Here is a 27500-nt window from a genome sequence, read left to right on the forward strand (position 1 = left end):
GTGAGTGTGTGAGTGGGTGAGTGAGTGAGTGAGTGACTGAGTGAGTGGTGAGTGGGTGAGTGGTGAGTGTGTGAGTGTGTGAGTGGGTGGGTGAGTGTGTGAGTGTGTGAGTGAGTGAGTGGGTGGGTGAGTGAGTGAGTGGTGAGAGTGGGTGGGTGAGTGTGTGAGTGGTGAGTGTGTGAGTGGGTGGGTGAGTGAGTGGGTGGGTGAGTGAGTGAGTGGTGAGTGTGTGAGTGGGTGGGTGAGTGAGTGAGTGGGTGGGTGAGTGAGTGGGTGAGTGGGTGAGTGAGTGGGTGAGTGAGTGTGTGAGTGGTGAGTGAGTGAGTGGGTGGGTGAGTGAGTGAGTGAGTGGGTGAGTGAGTGAGTGTGTGAGTGTGTGAGTGGGTGGGTGAGTGTGTGAGTGTGTGAGTCAGTGTGTGAGTGTGTGAGTGGGTGAGTGAGTGAGTGTGTGAGTGGGTGAGTGTGTGAGTGTGTGAGTGTGTGAGTGGGTGAGTGAGTGAGTGAGTGTGTGAGTGTGTGAGTGGATGAGTGGGTGAGTGAGTGTGTGAGTGTGTGAGTGTGTGAGTGGATGAGTGACTGACTGACTGACTGAGTGAGTGACTGAGTGAGTGGGTGAGTGTGTGAGTGGATGAGTGTGTGAGTGGGTGAGTGAGTGAGTGAGTGTGTGAGTGTGTGAGTGTGTGAGTGGATGAGTGACTGACTGAGTGACTGAGTGAGTGACTGAGTGAGTGACTGACTGAGTGAGTAGGTGAGTGAGTAGGTGAGTGAGTAGGTGAGTGAGTAGGTGAGTGACTGACTGAGTGACTGAGTGACTGAGTGACTGACTGACTGACTGACTGAGTGAGTAGGTGAGCGAGTGACTGAGTGACTGACTGAGTGACTGAGTGACTGATTGACTGAGTGACTGAGTGAGTGACTGACTGACTGAGTGACTCACCTTCCCCGTACAAAACAGCAGTCTGCTCACGCCGCGTGAGTGGTGAGTGAGTGGTGAGTGAGTGAGTGGGTGAGTGAGTGACTGACTGAGTGAGTAGGTGAGCGAGTGACTGACTGACTGACTGACTGACTGACTGACTGAGTGACTGACTGACTGAGTGAGTGGTGAGTGAGTGACTCACTTTCCCCGTACAAAACAGCAGTCTGCTCACACCGCGTGAGTGGTGAGTGAGTGACTGACTGAGTGAGTGGTGAGTGGGTGAGTGTGTGAGTGGATGAGTGAGTGAGTGACTGAGTGACTGACTGAGTGACTGACTGAGTGACTGAGTGACTGATGATGACTGACTGACTGACTGACTGACTGAGTGAGTGGTGAGTGAGTGACTCACCTTCCCCGTACAAAACAGCAGTCTGCTCACGCCGCGTGAGTGGTGAGTGAGTGGTGAGTGGGTGTGTGAGTGACTGACTGAGTGACTGACTGAGTGAGTAGGTGAGTGAGTAGGTGAGTGAGTGACTGAGTGACTGAGTGACTGAGTGAGTGACTGAGTGAGTGACTGACTGAGTGACTGAGTGAGTAGGTGAGTGAGTGTGTGAGTGAGTGACTGACTGAGTGACTGAGTGAGTGGGTGTGTGAGTGGGTGAGTGAGTGACTGAGTGAGTGACTGACTGAGTGACTGAGTGACTGAGTGAGTAGGTGAGTGAGTGACTGAGTGAGTGAGTGACTGAGTGACTGACTGAGTGAGTGACTGAGTGAGTGTGTGAGTGGGTGAGTGTGTGAGTGGATGAGTGAGTGACTGAGTGAGTGAGTGACTGACTGAGTGAGTGACTGACTGAGTGACTGAGTGACTGAGTGAGTAGGTGAGTGAGTGACTGAGTGAGTGAGTGACTGAGTGACTGACTGACTGACTGAGTGACTAAGTGAGTGGTGAGTGAGTGACTGACTGAGTGAGTGGTGAGTGAGTGACTGAGTGAGTGACTGACTGAGTGAGTGAGTGGTGAGTGTGTGAGTGAGTAGGTGAGTGAGTAGGTGAGTGACTGACTGAGTGACTGAGTGACTGAGTGACTGAGTGAGTAGGTGAGTGAGTGACTGAGTGAGTGAGTGGTGAGTGTGTGAGTGAGTAGGTGAGTGAGTAGGTGAGTGACTGACTGAGTGACTGAGTGACTGACTGACTGAGTGACTGACTGAGTGACTGACTGACTGAGTGACTCACCTTCCCCGTACAAAACAGCAGTCTGCTCACGCCGCCGGGGTTCGAAGCCGCCACTCCACCCTCACCAATCACTCGGCGGAACTCCGTGCCTGCCAAAGACAAAGGTCCACCAGGTAGCCTCTTAGCAGGCTGCAGGGGCAAGTGCTACACACACAACACCGCACACACAGACAAAGACCCCCCAGGTAGCCTCTCAGCAGGCTGCAGGGGCAAGTGCTACACACACAACACCGCACACACAGACAAAGACCCCCCAGGTAGCCTCTTAGCAGGCTGCAGGGGCAAGTGCTACACACACAACACCGCACACACAGACAAAGACCCCCCAGGTAGCCTCTTAGCAGGCTGCAGGGGCAAGTGCTACACACACAACACCGCACACAGAAAAAGACCTCCCAGGTAGCCTCTTAGCAGGCTGCAGGGGCAAGTGCTACACACACAACACCGCGCACACAGACAAAGATCCCCCAGGTAGCCTCTTAGCAGGCTGCAGGGGCAAGTGCTACACACACAACACCGCGCACACAGACAAAGGTCCCCCAGGTAGCCTCTTAGCAGGCTGCAGGGGCAAGTGCTACACACACAACACCGCACACACAGACAAAGACCCCCCAGGTAGCCTCTTAGCAGGCTGCAGGGGCAAGTGCTACACACACACCGCACACAGACAAAGGTCCCCCAGGTAGCCCCTTAGCAGGCTGCAGGGGCAAGTGCTACACACACAACACCGCACACACAGACAAAGACCCCCCAGGTAGCCTCTTAGCAGGCTGCAGGGGCAAGTGCTACACACACAACACCGCACACAGACAAAGACCCCCCAGGTAGCCTCTTAGCAGGCTGCAGGGGCAAGTGCTACACACACACCGCACACACAGACAAAGATCCCCCAGGTAGCCTCTTAGCAGGCTGCAGGGGCAAGTGCTACACACACAACACCGCGCACACAGACAAAGGTCCCCCAGGTAGCCTCTTAGCAGGCTGCAGGGGCAAGTGCTACACACACAACACCGCACACACAGACAAAGACCCCCCAGGTAGCCTCTTAGCAGGCTGCAGGGGCAAGTGCTACACACACAACACCGCACACACAGACAAAGACCCCCCAGGTAGCCTCTTAGCAGGCTGCAGGGGCAAGTGCTACACACACAACACCGCACACAGACAAAGACCCCCCAGGTAGCCTCTTAGCAGGCTGCAGGGGCAAGTGCTACACACACAACACCGCACACACAGACAAAGACCCCCCAGGTAGCCTCTTAGCAGGCTGCAGGGGCAAGTGCTACACACACAACACCGCACACAGACAAAGACCCCCCAGGTAGCCTCTTAGCAGGCTGCAGGGGCAAGTGCTACACACACACCGCACACAGACAAAGGTCCCCCAGGTAGCCCCTTAGCAGGCTGCAGGGGCAAGTGCTACACACACAACACCGCACACACAGACAAAGACCCCCCAGGTAGCCTCTTAGCAGGCTGCAGGGGCAAGTGCTACACACACAACACCGCACACAGACAAAGACCCCCCAGGTAGCCTCTTAGCAGGCTGCAGGGGCAAGTGCTACACACACACCGCACACACAGACAAAGATCCCCCAGGTAGCCTCTTAGCAGGCTGCAGGGGCAAGTGCTACACACACACCGCACACACAGACAAAGACCCCCCAGGTAGCCTCTTAGCAGGTTGCAGGGGCAAGTGCTACACACACACACCGCACACACAGACAAAGACCCCCCAGGTAGCCTCTCAGCAGGCTGCAGGGGCAAGTGCTACACACACAACACCGCACACACAGACAAAGACCCCCCAGGTAGCCTCTTAGCAGGCTGCAGGGGCAAGTGCTACACACACACCGCACACACAGACAAAGACCCCCCAGGTAGCCTCTTAGCAGGCTGCAGGGGCAAGTGCTACACACACAACACCGCACACAGACAAAGACCCCCCAGGTAGCCTCTTAGCAGGTTGCAGGGGCAAGTGCTACACACACACCGCGCACACAGACAAAGACCCCCCAGGTAGCCTCTTAGCAGGCTGCAGGGGCAAGTGCTACACACACACCGCACACACAGACAAAGACCCCCCAGGTAGCCTCTTAGCAGGCTGCAGGGGCAAGTGCTACACACACACCGCACACACAGACAAAGACCCCCCAGGTAGCCTCTTAGCAGGTTGCAGGGGCAAGTGCTACACACACACCGCGCACACAGACAAAGACCCCCCAGGTAGCCTCTTAGCAGGCTGCAGGGGCAAGTGCTACACACACACCGCACACACAGACAAAGATCCCCCAGGTAGCCCCTTAGCAGGCTGCAGGGGCAAGTGCTACACACACACCGCGCACACAGACAAAGACCCCCCAGGTAGCCCCTTAGCAGGCTGCAGGGGCAAGTGCTACACACACAACACCGCACACACAGACAAAGACCCCCCAGGTAGCCTCTCAGCAGGCTGCAGGGGCAAGTGCTACACACACAACACCGCACACAGACAAAGACCCCCCAGGTAGCCTCTTAGCAGGCTGCAGGGGCAAGTGCTACACACACAACACCGCACACACAGACAAAGACCCCCCAGGTAGCCTCTTAGCAGGCTGCAGGGGCAAGTGCTACACACACAACACCGCGCACACAGACAAAGACCCCCCAGGTAGCCTCTTAGCAGGCTGCAGGGGCAAGTGCTACACACACAACACCGCACACACAGACAAAGACCCCCCAGGTAGCCTCTTAGCAGGCTGCAGGGGCAAGTGCTACACACACAACACCGCACACACAGACAAAGACCCCCCAGGTAGCCTCTTAGCAGGCTGCAGGGGCAAGTGCTACACACACACCGCACACACAGACAAAGACCCCCCAGGTAGCCTCTTAGCAGGTTGCAGGGGCAAGTGCTACACACACACACCGCACACACAGACAAAGATCCCCCAGGTAGCCTCTTAGCAGGCTGCAGGGGCAAGTGCTACACACACACCGCGCACACAGACAAAGACCCCCCAGGTAGCCTCTCAGCAGGCTGCAGGGGCAAGTGCTACACACACAACACCGCACACACAGACAAAGACCCCCCAGGTAGCCTCTTAGCAGGCTGCAGGGGCAAGTGCTACACACACAACACCGCACACAGACAAAGACCCCCCAGGTAGCCTCTTAGCAGGCTGCAGGGGCAAGTGCTACACACACAACACCGCACACAGACAAAGATCCCCCAGGTAGCCTCTTAGCAGGTTGCAGGGGCAAGTGCTACACACAACACCGCACACACAGACAAAGATCCCCCAGGTAGCCTCTTAGCAGGCTGCAGGGGCAAGTGCTACACACACAACACCGCACACAGACAAAGACCCCCCAGGTAGCCTCTTAGCAGGCTGCAGGGGCAAGTGCTACACACACAACACCGCACACAGACAAAGACCCCCCAGGTAGCCTCTTAGCAGGCTGCAGGGGCAAGTGCTACACACACAACACCGCACACACAGACAAAGACCCCCCAGGTAGCCTCTTAGCAGGCTGCAGGGGCAAGTGCTACACACACAACACCGCACACACAGACAAAGACCCCCCAGGTAGCCTCTTAGCAGGCTGCAGGGGCAAGTGCTACACACACAACACCGCACACACAGACAAAGACCCCCCAGGTAGCCTCTTAGCAGGCTGCAGGGGCAAGTGCTACACACACAACACCGCACACACAGACAAAGACCCCCCAGGTAGCCTCTTAGCAGGCTGCAGGGGCAAGTGCTACACACACAACACCGCACACACAGACAAAGACCCCCCAGGTAGCCTCTTAGCAGGCTGCAGGGGCAAGTGCTACACACACACCGCGCACACAGACAAAGACCCCCCAGGTAGCCTCTTAGCAGGCTGCAGGGGCAAGTGCTACACACACAACACCGCACACACAGACAAAGACCCCCCAGGTAGCCTCTTAGCAGGCTGCAGGGGCAAGTGCTACACACACAACACCGCACACACAGACAAAGACCCCCCAGGTAGCCTCTTAGCAGGCTGCAGGGGCAAGTGCTACACACACAACACCGCACACACAGACAAAGATCCCCCAGGTAGCCTCTTAGCAGGCTGCAGGGGCAAGTGCTACACACACAACACCGCGCACACAGACAAAGGTCCCCCAGGTAGCCTCTTAGCAGGCTGCAGGGGCAAGTGCTACACACACAACACCGCACACACAGACAAAGACCCCCCAGGTAGCCTCTTAGCAGGCTGCAGGGGCAAGTGCTACACACACAACACCGCACACACAGACAAAGACCCCCCAGGTAGCCTCTTAGCAGGCTGCAGGGGCAAGTGCTACACACACACCGCGCACACAGACAAAGACCCCCCAGGTAGCCCCTTAGCAGGCTGCAGGGGCAAGTGCTACACACACACACCGCACACACAGACAAAGACCCCCCAGGTAGCCTCTTAGCAGGCTGCAGGGGCAAGTGCTACACACACAACACCGCACACACAGACAAAGACCCCCCAGGTAGCCTCTTAGCAGGCTGCAGGGGCAAGTGCTACACACACAACACCGCACACACAGACAAAGACCCCCCAGGTAGCCTCTTAGCAGGCTGCAGGGGCAAGTGCTACACACACAACACCGCACACACAGACAAAGACCCCCCAGGTAGCCTCTTAGCAGGCTGCAGGGGCAAGTGCTACACACACAACACCGCACACACAGACAAAGACCCCCCAGGTAGCCTCTTAGCAGGCTGCAGGGGCAAGTGCTACACACACAACACCGCACACACAGACAAAGACCCCCCAGGTAGCCTCTTAGCAGGCTGCAGGGGCAAGTGCTACACACACACCGCGCACACAGACAAAGACCCCCCAGGTAGCCTCTTAGCAGGCTGCAGGGGCAAGTGCTACACACACAACACCGCACACACAGACAAAGACCCCCCAGGTAGCCTCTTAGCAGGCTGCAGGGGCAAGTGCTACACACACAACACCGCACACACAGACAAAGACCCCCCAGGTAGCCTCTTAGCAGGCTGCAGGGGCAAGTGCTACACACACACCGCACACACAGACAAAGATCCCCCAGGTAGCCTCTTAGCAGGCTGCAGGGGCAAGTGCTACACACACACCGCACACACAGACAAAGATCCCCCAGGTAGCCTCTTAGCAGGCTGCAGGGGCAAGTGCTACACACACACCGCACACAGACAAAGGTGCCCCAGGTAGCCTCTTAGCAGGCTGCAGGGGCAAGTGCTACACACACACCGCACACACAGACAAAGATCCCCCAGGTAGCCTCTTAGCAGGCTGCAGGGGCAAGTGCTACACACACACCGCACACAGACAAAGGTCCCCCAGGTAGCCCCTTAGCAGGCTGCAGGGGCAAGTGCTACACACACACCGCACACACAGACAAAGATCCCCCAGGTAGCCTCTTAGCAGGCTGCAGGGGCAAGTGCTACACACACAACACCGCACACAGACAAAGACCCCCCAGGTAGCCTGTCAGTAGAAAGTAGATGGGTGTATGAGTGGGTGGGTGAGTGAGTGAGTGAGTGGGTGAGTGGGTGGGTGAGTGAGTGGGTGGGTGAGTGAGTGAGTGGGTGAGTGAGTGAGTGGGTGTATGAGTGGGTGGGTGAGTGAGTGAGTGAGTGGGTGAGTGGGTGGGTGAGTGAGTGGGTGGGTGAGTGAGTGAGTGGGTGAGTGAGTGAGTGGGTGAGTGGGTGGGTGAGTGAGTGAGTGAGGTGAGTGGGTGAGTGAGTGAGTGGGTGAGTGGGTGGGTGAGTGAGTGAGTGGGTGAGTGAGTGAGTGGGTGAGTGGGTGGGTGAGTGGGTGAGTGAGTGAGTGGGTGAGTGAGTGAGTGGGTGAGTGGAGTGGGTGAGTGAGTGAGTGGGTGAGTGGGTGGGTGAGTGAGTGAGTGGGTGAGTGAGTGAGTGAGTGGGTGAGTGGGTGAGTGGGTGAGTGGGTGGGTGAGTGAGTGAGTGAGTGGGTGAGTGAGTGAGTGAGTGGGTGAGTGAGTGAGTGGGTGAGTGGGGTGAGTGGGTGAGTGGGTGGGTGAGTGAGTGAGTGAGTGGGTGAGTGAGTGGGTGAGTGGGTGGGTGAGTGAGTGAGTGGGTGAGTGGGTGAGTGAGTGAGTGGGTGAGTGGAGTGAGTGAGTGAGTGAGTGGGTGAGTGAGTGAGTGGGTGAGTGGGTGAGTGGGTGAGTGGGTGGTGGTGAGTGAGTGAGTGAGTGAGTGGGTGAGTGAGTGAGTGGGTGAGTGGGTGGGTGAGTGAGTGAGTGGGTGAGTGAGTGAGTGGGTGAGTGGGTGAGTGGGTGAGTGAGTGGGTGAGTGGGTGGGTGAGTGAGTGAGTGAGTGGGTGAGTGGGTGGGTGAGTGAGTGGGTGGGTGAGTGAGTGGGTGAGTGAGTGAGTGGGTGTATGAGTGGGTGGGTGAGTGAGTGAGTGAGTGGGTGAGTGGGTGGGTGAGTGAGTGGGTGGGTGAGTGAGTGAGTGGGTGAGTGAGTGAGTGGGTGTGAGTGGGTGGGTGAGTGAGTGAGTGAGTGGGTGAGTGAGTGAGTGGGTGAGTGGGTGGGTGAGTGAGTGAGTGGGTGAGTGAGTGGGTGAGTGGGTGGGTGAGTGGGTGGGTGAGTGAGTGAGTGGTGTGGGTGAGTGAGTGAGTGGGTGGGTGGGTGAGTGAGTGAGTGGGTGAGTGAGTGAGTGGGTGAGTGGGTGAGTGGGTGAGTGGGTGGGTGAGTGAGTGAGTGAGTGGGTGAGTGAGTGAGTGGGTGAGTGGGTGGAGTGAGTGAGTGAGTGGTGTGAGTGAGTGAGTGGGTGAGTGGGTGAGTGGGTGAGTGGGTGGGTGAGTGTGTGAGTGAGTGGGTGAGTGTGAGTGGTGAGGTGAGTGGGTGAGTGGGTGGGTGAGTGAGTGGGTGAGTGAGTGGGGTGAGTGAGTGAGTGAGTGAGTGGGGTGAGTGGGTGAGTGAGTGGGTGAGTGAGTGAAGTGGGTGAGTGGGTGAGTGGGTGAGTGGGTGGGGTGAGTGAGTGAGTGAGTGAGTGGGTGAGTGAGTGAGTGGGTGAGTGGGTGGTGTGAGTGAGTGAGTGGGTGAGTGAGTGAGTGGGTGAGTGGGTGAGTGGGTGGGTGAGGTGAGTGAGTGGGTGTGAGTGAGTGAGTGGGTGAGTGGGTGGGTGTGAGTGAGTGAGTGGGGTGAGTGAGTGAGTGGGTGAGTGGTGTGAGTGGGTGAGTGGGTGGGTGGTGTGAGTGAGTGTGAGTGAGTGAGTGAGTGAGTGAGTGGGTGAGTGAGTGAGTGGGTGAGTGGGTGGGGTGAGTGAGTGAGTGGGTGAGTGGGTGGGTGAGTGAGGTGATGTGGGTGAGTGAGTGAGTGGTGTGAGTGGGTGAGTGGGTGAGGTGGGTGGGTGAGTGAGTGAGTGAGTGAGTGAGTGGGTGAGTGAGTGAGTGGGTGAGTGGGTGGGTGAGTGAGTGAGTGGGTGAGTGAGTGAGTGAGTGAGTGGGTGAGTGGGTGAGTGGGTGAGTGGGTGGGTGAGTGAGTGAGTGAGTGGGTGAGTGAGTGAGTGGGTGAGTGGTGGGTGAGTGAGTGGTGTGAGTGAGTGAGTGGGTGAGTGGGTGAGTGAGTGAGTGGGTGAGTGAGTGTGTGTGTGAGTGTGTGTGTGAGTGAGTGGGTGAGGTGAGTGAGTGAGTGGGTGAGTGACTGAGTGAGTGAGTGGGTGAGTGAGTGAATGGGTGAGTGGTGGGTGAGTGGTGAGTGAGTGGTGAGTGAGTGGGTAAGTGACTGAGTGAGTGAGTGGTGAGTGACGTGGGTGAGTGAGTGAGTGGGTGAGTGGGTGAGTGAGTGAGTGAGTGGGTGAGTGAGTGGGTGGGTGAGTGGGTGAGTGAGTGGGTGTGTGAGTGAGTGGTGGAGAGTGAGGGGTGAGTGAGTGAGTTAGTGAGTGACTGAGTGAGTGAGTGGGTGAGTGGTGAGTGAGTGGGTGAGTGAGTGGGTGAGTGGTGAGTGAGTGGGTGAGTGAGTGAGTGGGTGAGTGAGTGGGTGAGTGAGTGAGTGAGTGAGTGGTGAGTGAGTGAGTGGGTGAGTGAGTGTGTGGGTGAGTGAGTGAGTGAGTGGAGTGTGGTGAGTGAGGGAGTGAGTGAATGAGTTAGTGAGTGACTGAGTGAGTGAATGGGTGAGTGGTGAGTGAGTGAGTGTGTGTGTGAGTGAGTGTGTGTGTGAGTGAGTGGGTGAGTGAGTGAGTGAGTGGGTGAGTGACTGAGTGAGTGAGTGGGTGAGTGAGTGAGTGGGTGAGTGGTGAGTGAGTGGTGAGTGAGTGGGTGAGTGACTGAGTGAGTGAGTGGTGAGTGAGTGGGTGAGTGAGTGAGTGGGTGAGTGGGTGAGTGAGTGAGTGAGTGAGTGGGTGAGTGAGGGGTGAGTGAGTTAGTGAGTGACTGAGTGAGTGAGTGGGTGAGTGGTGAGTGAGTGGGTGAGTGGGTGAGTGATTGAGTGAGTGGGTGGTGAGTGAGGGGTGAGTGGTGAGTGAGTGAGTGGGTGAGTGAGTGGGTGAGTGACTGAGTGAGTGGGTGAGTGAGTGGGTGGGTGAGTGAGTGGGTGAGTGACTGAGTGAGTGGGTGGGTGAGTGAGTGGGTGGTGAGTGAGTGAGCGGGTGAGTGAGTGGGTGAGTGACTGAGTGAGTGGGTGAGTGAGTGGGTGAGTGACTGAGTGAGTGGGTGGTGAGTGAGGGGTGAGTGAGTGGGTGAGTGAGTGAGTGGGTGAGTGACTGAGTGAGTGGGTGAGTGAGTGGGTGAGTGAGTGAGTGGGTGAGTGGGTGAGTGGGTGAGTGGGTGGGTGAGTGAGTGGGTGAGTGGGTGAGTGGGTGAGTGGGTGGGTGAGTGAGTGAGTGAGTGGGTGAGTGAGTGAGTGGGTGAGTGGGTGGGTGAGTGAGTGAGTGGGTGAGTGAGTGAGTGGGTGAGTGGGTGAGTGGGTGGGTGAGTGAGTGAGTGGGTGAGTGAGTGAGTGGGTGAGTGGGTGGGTGAGTGAGTGAGTGGGTGAGTGAGTGAGTGGGTGAGTGGGTGAGTGGGTGAGTGAGTGGGTGAGTGAGTGGGTGGGTGAGTGAGTGAGTGAGTGAGTGGGTGAGTGAGTGAGTGGGTGAGTGGGTGGGTGAGTGAGTGAGTGGGTGAGTGGGTGGGTGAGTGAGTGAGTGGGTGAGTGAGTGAGTGGGTGAGTGGGTGAGTGGGTGAGTGGGTGGGTGAGTGAGTGAGTGAGTGAGTGAGTGAGTGAGTGAGTGGGTGAGTGAGTGAGTGGGTGAGTGGGTGGGTGAGTGAGTGAGTGGGTGAGTGAGTGAGTGGGTGAGTGAGTGAGTGAGTGGGTGAGTGAGTGAGTGGGTGAGTGGGTGGGTGAGTGAGTGGGTGAGTGAGTGGGTGAGTGGGTGAGTGAGTGAGTGGGTGAGTGAGTGTGTGTGTGAGTGAGTGTGTGTGTGAGTGAGTGGGTGAGTGAGTGAGTGAGTGGGTGAGTGACTGAGTGAGTGAGTGGGTGAGTGAGTGAATGGGTGAGTGGTGGGTGAGTGGTGAGTGAGTGGTGAGTGAGTGGGTGAGTGACTGAGTGAGTGAGTGACTGAGTGAGTGAGTGGGTGAGTGGTGAGTGAGTGGGTGAGTGAGTGGGTGAGTGGTGAGTGAGTGGGTGAGTGAGTGAGTGGGTGAGTGAGTGGGTGAGTGAGTGAGTGAGTGGGTGAGTGAGTGAGTGAGTGGGTGAGTGAGTGGGTGAGTGAGTGAGTGAGTGGGTGAGTGAGGGGTGAGTGAATGAGTTAGTGAGTGACTGAGTGAGTGAGTGGGTGAGTGGTGAGTGAGTGGGTGAGTGAGTGGATGAGTGACTGAGTGAGTGGGTGGTGAGTGAGTGGGTGAGTGGGTGGGTGAGTGAGTGAGTGAGTGTGTGAGTGGGTGAGTGAGTGAGTGAGTGGGTGAGTGACTGAGTGAGTGAGTGGGTGAGTGAGTGAGTGGGTGAGTGGTGAGTGAGTGGTGAGTGAGTGGGTGAGTGACTGAGTGAGTGAGTGGTGAGTGAGTGGGTGAGTGAGTGAGTGGGTGAGTGGGTGAGTGAGTGAGTGAGTGGGTGAGTGAGGGGTGAGTGAGTGAGTGAGTTAGTGAGTGACTGAGTGAGTGAGTGGGTGAGTGGTGAGTGAGTGGGTGAGTGGGTGAGTGATTGAGTGAGTGGGTGGTGAGTGAGGGGTGAGTGGTGAGTGAGTGAGTGGGTGAGTGAGTGGGTGAGTGACTGAGTGAGTGGGTGAGTGAGTGGGTGGGTGAGTGAGTGGGTGAGTGACTGAGTGAGTGGGTGGGTGAGTGAGTGGGTGGTGAGTGAGTGAGCGGGTGAGTGAGTGGGTGAGTGACTGAGTGAGTGGGTGAGTGAGTGGGTGAGTGACTGAGTGAGTGGGTGGTGAGTGAGGGGTGAGTGAGTGGGTGAGTGAGTGAGTGGGTGAGTGACTGAGTGAGTGGGTGAGTGAGTGAGTGGGTGGGTGAGTGAGTGGGTGAGTGAGTGGGTGAGTGAATGGGTGAGTGAGTGAGTGGGTGAGTGAGGGGTGAGTGAGTGGGTGAGTGACTGAGTGAGTGAGTGGTGAGTTAGTGAGTGAGTGGGTGAGTGACTGAGTGAGTGGGTGAGTGAGTGAGTGGGTGAGTGGTGAGTGAGTGGGTGAGTTACTGAGTGAGTGGGTGAGTGAGTGACTGGGTGAGTGAGTGGGTGAGTGAGTGACTGGGTGAGTGAGTGAGTGACTGAGTGAGTGAGTGGTGAGTTAGTGAGTGGGTGAGTGAGTGTGTGAGTGAGTGAGTGGGTGAGTGAGTGAGTGGGTGAGTGGGTGAGTGGTGAGTGAGTGGGTGAGTGAGTGGGTGAGTGACTGAGTGAGTGAGTGACTGAGTGAGTGGGTGAGTGACTGAGTGAGTGGGTGAGTGAGTGGGTGAGTGGTGAGTGAGTGAGTGAGTGGGTGAGTGAGTGAGTGAGTGAGTGTGTGAGTGAGTGAGTGGGTGAGTGAGTGACTGAGTTATTGAGTGACTGAGTGAGTGAGTGGGTGAGTGACTGAGTGAGTGGGTGAGTGACTGAGTGAGTGGGTGAGTGGGTGAGTGGTGAGTGAGTGGGTGAGTGGGTGGTGAGTTAGTGAGTGACTGAGTGAGTGAGTGGGTGAGTGGTGAGTGAGTGGGTGAGTGAGTGGGTGAGTGACTGAGTGAGTGAGTGACTGAGTGAGTGGGTGAGTGAGTGAGTGAGTGACTGAGTGAGTGAGTGAGTGGGTGAGTGACTGAGTGGGTGAGTGGGTGAGTGACTGAGTGAGTGGGTGAGTGAGTGGGTGAGTGGTGAGTGAGTGTGTGAGTGGGTGAGTGAGTGGGTGAGTGGTGAGTGGGTGAGTGAGTGAGTGGGTGAGTGAGTGAGTGAGTGGGTGAGTGAGTGGGTGAGTGGTGAGTGAGTGAGTGAGTGAGTGGGTGAGTGAGTGAGTGAGTGGGTGAGTGAGTGGGTGAGTGGGTGAGTGAGTGGGTGAGTGGTGAGTGAGTGAGTGATTGATTCTGACCAGGAAGCATTTCGTCAAAGCTGGATCTCGCTTCAGGCAGACGCAGCAGCGACTTCGGAGTGAAGAGAATCAACTACAGGACACACCGAGAGAGACACGGGGTGAGACACGGGGAGAGAGACACGGGGAGAGAGGGGAGAGAGACACGGGGAGAGAGGGGAGAGAGACACGGGGAGAGAGACACGGGGAGAGAGACACGGGGAGAGAGAGAGACACGGGGAGAGAGACACGGGGAGAGAGACACGGGGAGAGAGACACGGGGAGAGAGACACGGGGAGAGAGAGAGACACGGGGAGAGACACGGGGAGAGACACGGGGAGAGAGACACGGGGAGAGAGACACGGGGAGAGAGACACGGGGAGAGAGACACGGGGAGAGAGACACGGGGAGAGAGAGAGACACCGAGAGAGACACGGGGAGAGAGACACGGAGAGAGAGACACGGGGAGAGAGACACGGGGAGAGAGACACGGGGAGAGAGAGACACGGGGAGAGAGAGAGACACGAGGAGAGAGACACGGGGAGAGACACGGGGAGAGAGACACGGGGAGAGAGACACGGTGAGAGAGAGACACGGGGAGAGAGACACGGGGAGAGAGACACGGGGAGAGAGACACGGGGAGACACAGGGAGAGAGACACGGGGAGAGAGACACGGGGTGAGACACGGGGAGAGAGACACAGGGAGAGAGACACGGGGAGAGAGACACGGGGAGAGAGACACGGGGAGAGAGACGGAGAGAGACACGGAGAGAGAGAGACACGGGGAGAGAGAGAGACACGGGGAGAGACACGGGGAGAGAGACACGGGGTGAGACACGGGGAGAGAGACACGGGGAGAGAGAGAGACACGGGGAGAGAGAGAGACACGGGGAGAGACACGGGGAGAGAGACACGGGGAGAGACACGGGGAGAGAGACACGGGGAGAGAGACACGGGGAGAGAGACACGGGGAGAGAGACACGGGGAGAGAGACACGGGGAGAGAGACACGGGGAGAGAGACACGGGGAGAGAGACACGGGGAGAGAGACACGGGGAGAGAGACACGGGGAGAGAGACACGGGGAGAGAGACACGGGGAGAGAGACACGGGGAGTCTGGTCCAACACCATATGAGACTAGGCTCTAAGGAAAGCTGTCTCGGGTGTGGACCAATCAACTTCAAGGACCATGTGAGACTAGGCTCTAAGGAAAGCTGTCTCGGGTGTGGACCAATCAACTTCAAGGACCATGTGAGACTAGGCTCTAAGGAAAGCTGTCTCGGGTGTGGACCAATCAACTTCAAGGACCATGTGAGACTAGGCTCTAAGGAAAGCTGTCTCGGGTGTGGACCAATCAACTTCAAGGACCATGTGAGACTAGGCTCTAAGGAAAGCTGTCTCTGGTGTGGACCAATCAACTTCAAGGACCACGTGAGACTAGGCTCTAAGGAAAGCTGTCTCGGGTGTGCACCAATCAACTTCAAGGACCATGTGAGACTAGGCTCTAAGGAAAGCTGTCTCGGGTGTGGACCAATCAACTTCAAGGACAGTGCATATCATCATCATCATCATCAGAGTTGTTTCTTTTTGTTTGCATTTTGACTGCTTGTGTTGCGGTTATTGCAAACACGATGCCTCGTACAAAGGTGTCAGCTTTTGTACCAGTTGAAAGGGTAAAAACCTCTCACTATATTTTGCCACTTGGTAAAGGACATGTCTCATAGTGTGAATCTCTACGTATCTGTTGTATGGCTATGGTGCATTTCTACGTATGTGGCTGTGTAAGTGTCTGTATGAATGTATTTATATGTGTACGTATCGATGGTGTTTCTCTGTGTGTATATCTCTGTGTGAATGTACATCTGTGTGTGTGTCTTTCACTGTGTCTATGCATCTCAGTGTGTCTCTCTGTGTGTGTCTCTGTGTCTCTGTGTGTGTCTCACCGGCTTGCGGAAGGGCATGAGAATCTGTCTGCGCAGAGCGTGGAAGTAGTTGTGTGTCTCTCTCTGTGTCTCTGTGTCTCTCTCTCTGTCTCTGTGTCTCTCTCTCTGTCTCTGTGTCTCTCTGTGTGTGTCTCTGTGTCTCTGTGTGTGTCTCTGTGTCTCTGTGTGTGTCTCACCGGCTTGCGGAAGGGCATGAGAATCTGTCTGCGCAGAGCGTGGAAGTAGTTGGATGGGGTGGAGCAGTTGACGACAATCCAGTTGCAGTCGTGCAGCTGGCGCGTCGACAGCTCGTCCGTCACACTCTGAAGTCATCATCATCATCAGCAGCGTCATCATCATCAGCAGCGTCATCATCATCAGCATCATCATCAGCAGTGTCATCATCATCAGTCGTGCAGCTGGCGCGTCGCCAGCGCCTCCGTCACACTCTGAAGTCATCATCATCAGCATCAGCAGCGTCATCATCAGCAGTGTCATCATCATCAGCATCATCATCAGCGTCATCATCAGCAGCGTCATCATCAGCAGTCGTGCAGCTGGCGCGTCGCCAGCTCGTCCGTCACACTCTGAAGTCATCATCATCAGCAGCAGTGTCATCATCATCATCAGCATCATCATCAGCAGCGTCATCATCAGCAGCATCATCAGCAGTGTCATCATCATCAGCATCAGTGTCATCATCATCATCAGCAGTGTCATCATCATCAGCATCAGTGTCATCATCATCATCAGCAGTGTCATCATCAGCATCATCAGCATCATCAGCAGTGTCATCATCAGCATCATCAGCATCATCAGCAGTGTCATCATCAGCAGTCGTGCAGCTGGCGCGTCGCCAGCTCGTCCGTCACACTCTGAAGTCATCATCATCATCAGCAGTGTCATCATCATCATCAGCATCATCATCAGCAGCGTCATCATCAGCAGCATCATCAGCAGTGTCATCATCATCAGCATCAGTGTCATCATCATCATCAGCAGTGTCATCATCATCAGCATCAGTGTCATCATCATCATCAGCAGTGTCATCATCAGCATCATCAGCATCATCAGCAGTGTCATCATCAGCATCATCAGCATCATCAGCAGTGTCATCATCAGCAGTCGTGCAGCTGGCGCGTCGCCAGCTCGTCCGTCACACTCTGAAGTCATCATCATCATCAGCATCATCAGCAGTGTCATCATCAGCAGTGTCATCATCATCAGCAGTGTCATCATCATCATCAGCAGTGTCATCATCAGCAGCGTCATCATCAGCAGTGTCATCATCATCAGCAGTGTCATCATCAGCAGCGTCATCATCAGCAGTGTCATCATCATCAGCATCATCATCAGCAGTGTCATCATCATCAGCAGTCGTGCAGCTGACGCGTCGCCAGCTCCTCCGTCACACTCTCAAGTCATCATCAGCATCATCATCAGCAGCGTCATCATCAGCAGTGTCATCATCATCATCATCATCAGCAGTGTCATCATCAGCAGTGTCATCATCATCATCAGCAGTGTCATCATCAGCATCATCATCAGCAGCAGCGTCATCATCATCATCATCAGTGTCATCATCATCATCATCAGTGTCATCATCATCATCATCAGCAGTGTCATCATCAGCATCATCAGCATCATCATCAGCAGTGTCAGTGTCATCATCATCATCATCAGCAGTGTCATCATCATCATCATCATCAGCAGTGTCATCATCATCATCATCAGCATCATCATCAGCAGTGTCATCATCATCATCATCAGCAGTGTCATCATCATCAGTCGTGCAGCTGACGCGTCGCCAGCTCGTCCGTCACACTCTGAAGTCATCATCATCATCAGCAGCAGCAGCGTCATCATCAGCAGTGTCATCATCAGCATCATCAGCAGTGTCATCATCAGCAGCAGTGTCATCATCATCATCATCATCAGCAGCGTCATCATCATCAGCAGTGTCATCATCATCAGCAGTGTCATCATCATCATCATCAGCGTCATCATCATCATCAGCAGTGTCATCATCATCATCATCAGCAGTGTCATCATCAGCAGCAGTGTCATCATCATCATCAGCAGCAGCGTCATCATCATCATCATCATCAGCAGTGTCATCAGCATCATCATCAGCAGCGTCATCATCATCAGCAGTGTCATCATCATCATCAGCGTCATCATCATCATCAGCAGTGTCATCATCATCATCATCAGCAGTGTCATCATCAGCATCATCAGCAGTGTCATCATCATCAGCAGTGTCATCATCATCATCAGCAGCAGCGTCATCATCATCATCATCATCAGCAGTGTCATCAGCATCATCATCAGCAGTGTCATCATCATCATCATCAGCAGTGTCATCAGCATCATCATCAGCAGTGTCATCATCATCAGCAGTGTCATCATCAGCAGTGTCATCATCATCATCATCATCAGCGTCATCATCAGCAGTGTCATCATCATCATCAGCAGTGTCATCATCAGCAGTGTCATCATCATCATCATCATCAGCGTCATCATCAGCAGTGTCATCATCATCATCATCAGCAGCGTCATCATCAGCAGTGTCATCATCATCATCATCAGCAGTGTCATCATCAGCAGTGTCATCATCATCATCATCATCAGCGTCATCATCAGCAGTGTCATCATCATCATCATCATCATCAGCGTCATCATCAGCAGTGTCATCATCATCATCATCAGCAGTGTCATCATCAGCAGTGTCATCATCATCATCATCAGCAGCGTCATCATCAGCAGTGTCATCATCATCATCATCAGCAGTGTCATCATCATCATCATCAGCAGTGTCATCATCAGCAGTGTCATCATCATCATCATCATCAGCGTCATCATCAGCAGTGTCATCATCATCATCATCATCAGCGTCATCATCAGCAGTGTCATCATCATCATCATCAGCAGCGTCATCATCAGCAGTGTCATCATCATCATCATCAGCGTCATCATCAGCAGTGTCATCATCAGCAGTGTCATCATCATCATCATCAGCAGCGTCATCATCAGCAGTGTCATCATCAGCAGCGTCATCATCAGCAGTGTCATCATCATCATCATCAGCAGTGTCATCATCAGCAGTGTCATCATCATCATCATCAGCAGTGTCATCATCAGCAGTGTCATCATCATCATCATCAGCATCATCATCAGCAGTGTCATCATCATCATCATCAGCAGTGTCATCATCAGCAGTGTCATCATCATCATCATCATCAGCAGTGTCATCATCAGCAGTGTCATCATCATCATCATCAGCATCATCATCAGCAGTGTCATCATCATCATCATCATCAGCGTCATCATCAGCAGTGTCATCATCATCATCATCAGCAGCGTCATCATCAGCAGTGTCATCATCATCATCATCAGCGTCATCATCAGCAGTGTCATCATCAGCAGTGTCATCATCATCATCATCAGCAGCGTCATCATCAGCAGCGTCATCATCAGCAGCGTCATCATCAGCAGCGTCATCATCATCATCATCAGCAGTGTCATCATCAGCAGTGTCATCATCATCATCATCAGCAGTGTCATCATCATCAGTCGTGCAGCTGACGCGTCACCAGCTCGTCCGTCACACTCTGAAGTCATCATCATCAGCATCATCAGCAGCGTCATCATCAGCATCATCAGCATCATCAGCAGTGTCATCATCATCATCAGCAGCATCAGCAGTGTCATCATCAGCATCATCAGCAGCATCAGCAGTGTCATCATCATCATCAGCATCATCAGCAGCATCAGTGTCATCATCATCATCAGCAGTGTCATCATCATCATCAGCATCATCAGCAGCATCAGTGTCATCATCAGCAGCATCATCAGCAGTGTCATCATCATCAGCATCAGTGTCATCATCATCATCAGCAGTGTCATCATCATCATCAGCAGCATCAGCAGTGTCATCATCATCATCAGCATCATCAGCAGCATCAGCAGTGTCATCATCATCAGCAGTGTCATCATCATCATCAGCAGTGTCATCATCATCAGCAGTGTCATCATCATCATCAGCAGTGTCATCATCATCAGCAGTGTCATCATCATCATCAGCAGTGTCATCATCATCAGCAGTGTCATCATCATCATCAGCATCATCAGCATCATCAGCAGTGTCATCATCATCATCAGCAGCATCAGCAGTGTCATCATCAGCATCATCAGCAGCATCAGCAGTGTCATCATCATCATCAGCATCATCAGCAGCATCAGTGTCATCATCATCATCAGCAGTGTCATCATCATCATCAGCATCATCAGCAGCATCAGTGTCATCATCAGCAGCATCATCAGCAGTGTCATCATCATCAGCAGTGTCATCATCATCATCAGCAGTGTCATCATCATCATCAGCAGCATCAGCAGTGTCATCATCATCATCAGCATCATCAGCAGCATCAGCAGTGTCATCATCATCAGCAGTGTCATCATCATCATCATCAGCGTCATCATCATCATCAGCAGTGTCATCATCATCAGTCGTGCAGCTGGCGCGTCGCCAGCTCGTCCGTCACACTCTGAAGTCATCATCATCAGCATCAGCAGTGTCATCATCATCATCATCAGCAGTGTCACCATCATCATCATCAGCAGCGTCATCATCATCATCATCAGCGTCATCATCATCAGCAGTGTCACCATCATCATCAGCAGCAGTGTCATCATCATCATCATCAGCAGTGTCACCATCATCATCATCATCAGCAGCGTCATCATCATCAGCAGTGTCATCATCATCGGCAGTGTCATCATCATCAGCATCATCATCATCATCAGCAGTGTCATCATCAGCAGCATCAGCAGTGTCATCATCAGCATCATCATCATCATCAGCAGTGTCATCATCAGCATCATCATCAGCAGTGTCATCATCAGCAGTGTCATCATCATCATCATCATCAGCAGTGTCACCATCATCATCATCATCAGCAGTGTCACCATCAGCAGTGTCATCATCATCATCATCAGCAGTGTCTTCATCATCATCATCAGCAGTGTCTTCATCATCATCAGCAGTGTCATCATCATCATCAGTAGCAGCAGCATCATCATCATCATCAGCAGTGTCATCATCATCATCAGTAGCAGCAGCATCATCATCATCATCAGCAGTGTCATCATCATCATCAGCAGTGTCATCATCATCAGTAGCAGCAGCATCATCATCATCATCAGCATCATCATCATCATCAGCATCATCATCATCATCAGCAGTGTCATCATCATCATCATCAGTGTAATCATCAGCAGCAGTGTCATCATCATCATCAGCAGTGTCATCATCAGTAGCATCATCATCATCAGCGTCATCATCATCAGCAGCGTCATCATCATCAGCAGTAGCAGAGTGGATGGTTTATTGAGCGAATGATTGGGTTACTGAGTGAGTGACTGAGTGACTAAGCGAGTGGTGAGTGGGTGAGTGAGTGGGTGAGTGAGTGAGTGAGTGGGTGAGTGAGTGAGTGAGTGGGTGAGTGAGTGGGTGAGTGAGTGAGTGAGTGGGTGAGTGAGTGTGTGAGTGAGTGGGTGAGTGAGTGGGTGAGTGAGTGAGTGTGTGAGTGAGTGGGTGAGTGAGTGGGTGAGTGAGTGAGTGAGTGGGTGAGTGGGTGGGTGGGTGGGTGAGTGAGTGTGTGAGTGAGTGGGTGAGTGAGTGGGTGAGTGAGTGAGTGAGTGGGTGAGTGAGTGAGTGTGTGAGTGAGTGGGTGAGTGAGTGGGTGAGTGAGTGAGTGAGTGGGTGAGTGAGTGAGTGTGTGAGTGAGTGGGTGAGTGGGTGGGTGAGTGAGTGAGTGGGTGGGTGGGTGAGTGAGTGAGTGTGTGAGTGAGTGGGTGAGTGAGTGAGTGAGTGTGTGAGTGAGTGGGTGAGTGAGTGGGTGAGTGGGTGGGTGAGTGAGTGAGTGGGTGAGTGAGTGGGTGAGTGAGTGTGTGAGTGAGTGGGTGAGTGAGTGGGTGAGTGAGTGAGTGTGTGAGTGAGTGGGTGAGTGAGTGGGTGGGTGGGTGAGTGAGTGGGTGAGTGAGTGGGTGAGTGAGTGAGTGTGTGAGTGAGTGGGTGAGTGAGTGGGTGAGTGAGTGAGTGAGTGGGTGAGTGGGTGAGTGGGTGGGTGAGTGAGTGAGTGAGTGGGTGAGTGAGTGAGTGTGTGAGTGAGTGGGTGAGTGAGTGGGTGAGTGAGTGAGTGAGTGGGTGAGTGAGTGAGTGTGTGAGTGAGTGGGTGAGTGGGTGGGTGAGTGAGTGAGTGGGTGGGTGGGTGAGTGAGTGAGTGAGTGTGTGAGTGAGTGGGTGAGTGAGTGAGTGAGTGTGTGAGTGAGTGGGTGAGTGAGTGGGTGAGTGAGTGAGTGGGTGAGTGAGTGAGTGTGTGAGTGAGTGAGTGGGTGAGTGAGTGAGTGGGTGAGTGAGTGTGTGAGTGAGTGGGTGAGTGAGTGAGTGAGTGTGTGAGTGAGTGAGTGAGTGAGTGAGTGTGTGAGTGAGTGGGTGAGTGAGTGACTGAGTGACTGACTGACTGAGTAGGTGAGTAAGTGAGTGGGTGAGTGAGTGGGTGAGTGAGTGGGTGGTGAGTGGGTGAGTGAGTGGGTGAGTGAGTGTGTAAGTGAGTGGGTGAGTGAGTGGGTGGTGAGTGGGTGAGTGAGTGAGTGTGTGAGTGTGTAAGTGAGTGGGTGAGTGAGTGGGTGAGTGAGTGGGTGAGTGAGTGAGTGAGTGTGTGAGTGTGTAAGTGAGTGGGTGAGTGAGTGAGTGAGTGACTGACTGAGTGAGTGTGTAAGTGAGTGAGTGAGTGGGTGGGTGAGTGAGTGAGTGTGTGAGTGAGTGTGTAAGTGAGTGAGTGAGTGGGTGGGTGAGTGAGTGAGTGAGTGTGTGAGTGAGTGGGTGAGTGAGTGTGTAAGTGAGTGGGTGAGTGAGTGGGTGAGTAAGTGGGTGGTGAGTGACTGAGTGAGTAGGTGAGTAGGTAAGTGTGTGAGCGAGTGACTGAGTGACTGACTGACTAAGTGAGTGGGTGAGTGAGTGAGTGAGTAGGTGAGTGAGTGTGTGAGCGAGTGACTGAGTGACTGACTGACTGGGTGAGTGGGTGAGTGAGTGAGTGAGTAGGTGAGTGAGTGGGTGAGTGAGTGACTGAGTGAGTGAGTGGGTGGGTGAGTGACTGAGTGACTGACTGAGTGAGCGAGCGGACGAGTGAGTGAGTGGGTGAGTGACTGAGTGACTGACTGAGTGAGTGAGTGGGTGAGTGAGTGACTGACTGACTGAGTAAGTAGGTGAGTGAGTGACTGACTGACTGAGTGAGTAGGTGGGTGAGTGACTGAGTGACTGAGTGAGTGAGTGGGTGAGTGAGTGAGTGGGTGGGTGAGTGAGTGAGTGGGTGAGTGAGTAGGTGAGTGAGTGACTGACTGAGTGACTGAGTGAGTGAGTGGGTGGGTGAGTGAGTGAGTGACTGAGTGAGTGAGTGGGTGAGTGAGTGAGTGGGTGAGTGAGTAGGTGAGTGAGTGACTGACTGAGTGACTGAGTGAGTGAGTGGGTGGGTGAGTGAGTGACTGAGTGAGTGAGTGAGTGGGTGAGTGAGTGAGTGAGTGAGTGGGTGAGTGAGTAGGTGAGTGAGTGACTGACTGAGTGACTGAGTGAGTGAGTGGGTGGGTGAGTGAGTGAGTGAGTGGGTGAGTGAGTAGGTGAGTGAGTAGGTGAGTGAGTGAGTGAGTGGGTGAGTGAGTGAGTGGGTGAGTGAGTAGGTGAGTGAGTGAGTGAGTGACTGACTGAGTGGGTGAGTGAGTGAGTGAGTGGGTGAGTGAGTGAGTGGTGAGTGAGTGACTGAGTGACTGACTGACTGACTGAGTGGGTGACTGAGTGGGTGAGTGAGTGGGTGAGTGGGTGACTGAGTGAGTGAGTGAGTGACTGACTGAGTGAGTGACTGACTGAGTGACTGAGTGAGTGAGTGGTGAGTGAGTGACACTCACCGGGAGAGAGTCTGGGTCATCGTTACACATCTGCAGGTGAGTGAGTGAGTGAGTGACTGAGTGTGTGAGTGACTGAGTGAGTGACTGACTGACTGAGTGACTGAGTGAGTGACTGAGTGAGTGAGTGGGTGAGTGACTGACTGACTGACTGAGTGAGTGAGTGGGTGGGTGAGTGAGTGGGTGAGTGGGTGAGTGGGTGAGTGAGTGAGTGGGTGAGTGAGTAGGTGAGTGAGTAGGTGAGTGAGTGAGTGAGTGAGTGACTGAGTGGGTGAGTGAGTGAGTGACTGACTGAGTGGGTGAGTGAGTGAGTGAGTGGGTGAGTGAGTGAGTGAGTGACTGACTGAGTGGGTGAGTGAGTGAGTGAGTGACTGACTGAGTGGGTGGGTGAGTGAGTGAGTGAGTGGGTGAGTGAGTGAGTGGGTGAGTGAGTGAGTGGGTGAGTGAGTGGGTGAGTGGGTGAGTGAGTGACTGACTGACTGACTGAGTGGGTGACAGAGTGAGTGAGTGGGTGAGTGAGTGAGTGAGTGGGTGAGTGAGTGAGTGAGTGGTGAGTGAGTGAGTGAGTGAGTGAGTGAGTGAGTGGGTGAGTGAGTGGGTGAGTGAGTGGGTGAGTGGGTGAGTGAGTGACTGACTGACTGACTGAGTGGGTGAGTGAGTGGGTGAGTGAGTGGTGAGTGAGTGGGTGAGTGAGTGGGTGAGTGGGTGAGTGACTGACTGACTGACTGAGTGGGTGACAGAGTGAGTGAGTGGGTGACAGAGTGAGTGAGTGGGTGAGTGAGTGAGTGAGTGGGTGAGTGAGTGAGTGGGTGAGTGAGTGAGTGGGTGAGTGGGTGAGTGAGTGACTGACTGACTGACTGAGTGGGTGACAGAGTGAGTGAGTGGGTGAGTGAGTGTGTGAGTGGGTGAGTGAGTGAGTGAGTGGGTGAGTGAGTGGGTGAGTGGGTGAGTGAGTGTGTGAGTGGGTGAGTGAGTGAGAGAGTGGGTGAGTGAGTGGGTGAGTGGGTGAGTGAGTGACTGACTGACTGACTGAGTGGGTGAGTGAGTGGGTGAGTGAGTGGTGAGTGAGTGGGTGAGTGAGTGGGTGAGTGGGTGAGTGAGTGACTGACTGACTGACTGAGTGGGTGACAGAGTGAGTGAGTGGGTGAGTGAGTGAGTGAGTGAGTGGGTGAGTGAGTGAGTGGGTGAGTGAGTGAGTGGGTGAGTGAGTGGGTGAGTGGGTGAGTGAGTGACTGACTGACTGACTGAGTGGGTGACAGAGTGAGTGAGTGGGTGAGTGAGTGTGTGAGTGGGTGAGTGAGTGAGTGAGTGGGTGAGTGAGTGTGTGAGTGGGTGAGTGAGTGAGTGGGTGAGTGAGTGTGTGAGTGGGTGAGTGAGTGAGTGAGTGGGTGAGTGAGTGAGTGAGTGGGTGAGTGAGTGGGTGAGTGTGTGAGTGACTGAGTGACTGACTGACTGACTGAGTGAGTGAGTGACTGACTGAGTGACTGACTGAGTGGGTGACTGAGTGAGTGAGTGGGTGAGTGAGTGTCACTCACCGGGAGTGAGTCTGGGTCATCGTTGCACATCTGCAGGAATCTCTCCGGCCGGGCCGACGAATGTTCCGGACCCTGACGCCACAAACACAAAGATAAAGGTACAGGCCTCCCAGTTAGCCTCTTCACAGAGTCGAGGGGCAAGTGCTGTTAGTAGTAGCGAGTAGAGGTGGTGATGGTGGTGATGGTGGTGATGGTGATGGTGGTGATGGTGGTGGTGGTGGTGATGGTGGTGGTGATGGTGGTGATGGTGGTGATGGTGATAGTAATGGTGGTGGTGGTGGTGATGGTGGTGGTGATGGTGGTGGTGGTGATGGTGGTGATGGTGGTGGTGGTGGTGATGGTGGTGATGGTGGTGGTGATGGTGGTGGTGATGGTGGTGATGGTGGTGATGATGGTGGTGATGGTGGTGGTGATGGTGGTGGTGGTGGTGGTGGTGATGGTGGTGATGGTGGTGATGATGGTGGTGATGGTGGTGGTGATGGTGGTGGTGGTGGTGATGGTGGTGGTGATGGTGGTGGTGGTGATGGTGGTAATGGTGGTGGTGGTGGTGATGGTGGTGATGGTGGTGGTGGTGATGGTGGTGATGGTGGTGGTGGTGGTGATGGTGGTGATGGTGATGATGGTGGTGGTGGTGGTGGTGGTGATGGTGGTGGTGATGGTGGTGGTGGTGATGGTGGTGATGGTGGTGGTGGTGATGGTGGTGATGGTGGTGGTGGTGATGGTGGTGATGGTGGTGATGATGGTGGTGATGGTGGTGATGGTGGTGGTGGTGGTGATGGTGGAGGTGGTGATGTTGGAGGAGGTGGTGGAGGATGTGATGGTGGTGATGATAGTGATGGTGGTGGTGGTGGTGATGGTGGTGGTGATGGTGGTGATGGTGGTGATGGTGGTGGTGGTGGTGATGGTGGTGATGGTGATGATGGTGGTGGTGGTGGTGATGGTGGTGGTGGTGATGGTGGTGATGGTGGTGATGGTGGTGATGGTGGTGGTGATGGTGGTGGTGGTGATGGTGGTGATGGTGGTGGTGGTGGTGATGGTGGTGATGGTGATGATGGTGGTGGTGGTGGTGATGGTGGTGGTGGTGGTGATGGTGATGGTGGTGATGGTGGTGATGGTGATGATGGTGGTGATGGTGGTGGTGATGGTGGTGGTGGTGGTGATGGTGGTGATGGTGGTGGTGATGGTGGTGATGGTGGTGATGGTGGTGATGGTGGTGGTGGTGATGGGGGTGGTGGTGGTGGTGGTGGTGGTGATGGTGGTGATGGTGATGGTGGTGGTGGTGATGGTGGTGATGGTGGTGATGGTGGTGATGGTGGTGATGGTGGTGGTGGTGGTGGTGGTGGTGATGGTGGTGATGGTGGTGGTGATGGTGGTGATGGTGGTGATGGTGGTGATGGTGGTGGTGATGGTGGTGGTGGTGATGGGGGTGGTGGTGGTGGTGATGGTGATGGTGGTGGTGGTGATGGTGGTGATGGTGGTGATGGTGGTGATGGTGGTGATGGTGGTGATGGTGGTGATGGTGGTGGTGGTGGTGATGGTGGTGATGGTGGTGATGGTGGTGATGGTGGTGGTGATGGTGGTGATGGTGGTGATGGTGGTGGTGGTGATGGTGGTGATGGTGGTGATGATGGTGGTGATGGTGGTGGTGATGGTGGTGGTGATGGTGGTGATGGTGGTGGTGGTGGTGGTGGTGATGGTGGTGATGGTGGTGATGGTGGTGATGATGGTGGTGATGGTGGTGGTGATGGTGGTGGTGGTGGTGATGGTGGTGATGGTGGTGATGGTGGTGATGGTGGTGGTGGTGATGGTGGTGATGGTGGTGATGGTGGTGATGATGGTGGTGATGGTGGTGGTGATGGTGGTGGTGGTGGTGATGGTGGTGATGGTGGTGGTGATGGTGGTGATGGTGGTGATGGTGGTGGTGGTGATGGGGGTGGTGGTGGTGATGGTGGTGGTGGTGGTGGTGGTGGTGATGGTGGTGATGGTGGTGGTGGTGATGGTGGTGATGGTGGTGATGGTGGTGATGGTGGTGGTGGTGGTGGTGGTGGTGATGGTGGTGATGGTGGTGGTGATGGTGGTGATGGTGGTGATGGTGGTGATGGTGGTGGTGATGGTGGTGGTGGTGATGGGGGTGGTGGTGGTGGTGATGGTGATGGTGGTGGTGGTGGTGATGATGGTGGTGGTGGTGGTGATGGTGGTGGTGGTGGTGATGGTGGTGATGGTGGTGGTGATGGTGGTGATGGTGGTGATGGTGGTGATGGTGGTGATGGTGGTGATGGTGGTGGTGATGGTGGTGGTGATGGTGGTGGTGATGGTGGTGGTGGTGGTGATGGTGGTGATGGTGGTGATGGTGGTGATGGTGGTGATGGTGGTGATGGTGGTGGTGGTGATGGTGGTGATGGTGGTGATGGTGGTGATGGTGGTGGTGATGGTGGTGGTGATGGTGATGGTGGTGATGGTGGTGATGGTGG

The 27500-nt window shown here is 54.6% G+C and overlaps 1 protein-coding gene across 1 annotated transcript in view; it reads right to left on the bottom strand.

Moving 5' to 3' along the window:
• LOC144955680 (2-oxoglutarate dehydrogenase complex component E1-like) overlaps nucleotides 1-27500 on the bottom strand; it is a gene marked incomplete at its 3' end in the record, with an annotated part of 45532 nt that overhangs the window by 12192 nt on the left and 5840 nt on the right. Inside the window, exons 2-5 of the mRNA XM_078885836.1 lie at nucleotides 25030-25101; nucleotides 15733-15858; nucleotides 13635-13707; nucleotides 2148-2236 (exon numbers count right to left, since the gene is read on the bottom strand). Of these exons, the coding sequence (XP_078741962.1) occupies nucleotides 2148-2236; nucleotides 13635-13707; nucleotides 15733-15858; nucleotides 25030-25101 (360 nt within the window). The remainder of the gene's footprint in view (nucleotides 1-2147; nucleotides 2237-13634; nucleotides 13708-15732; nucleotides 15859-25029; nucleotides 25102-27500) is intronic.

This window comes from Lampetra fluviatilis, unplaced genomic scaffold, assembly GCF_964198595.1.
Source record: "Lampetra fluviatilis unplaced genomic scaffold, kcLamFluv1.1 SCAFFOLD_609, whole genome shotgun sequence".
Classification (NCBI taxonomy): domain Eukaryota; kingdom Metazoa; phylum Chordata; class Hyperoartia; order Petromyzontiformes; family Petromyzontidae; genus Lampetra; species Lampetra fluviatilis.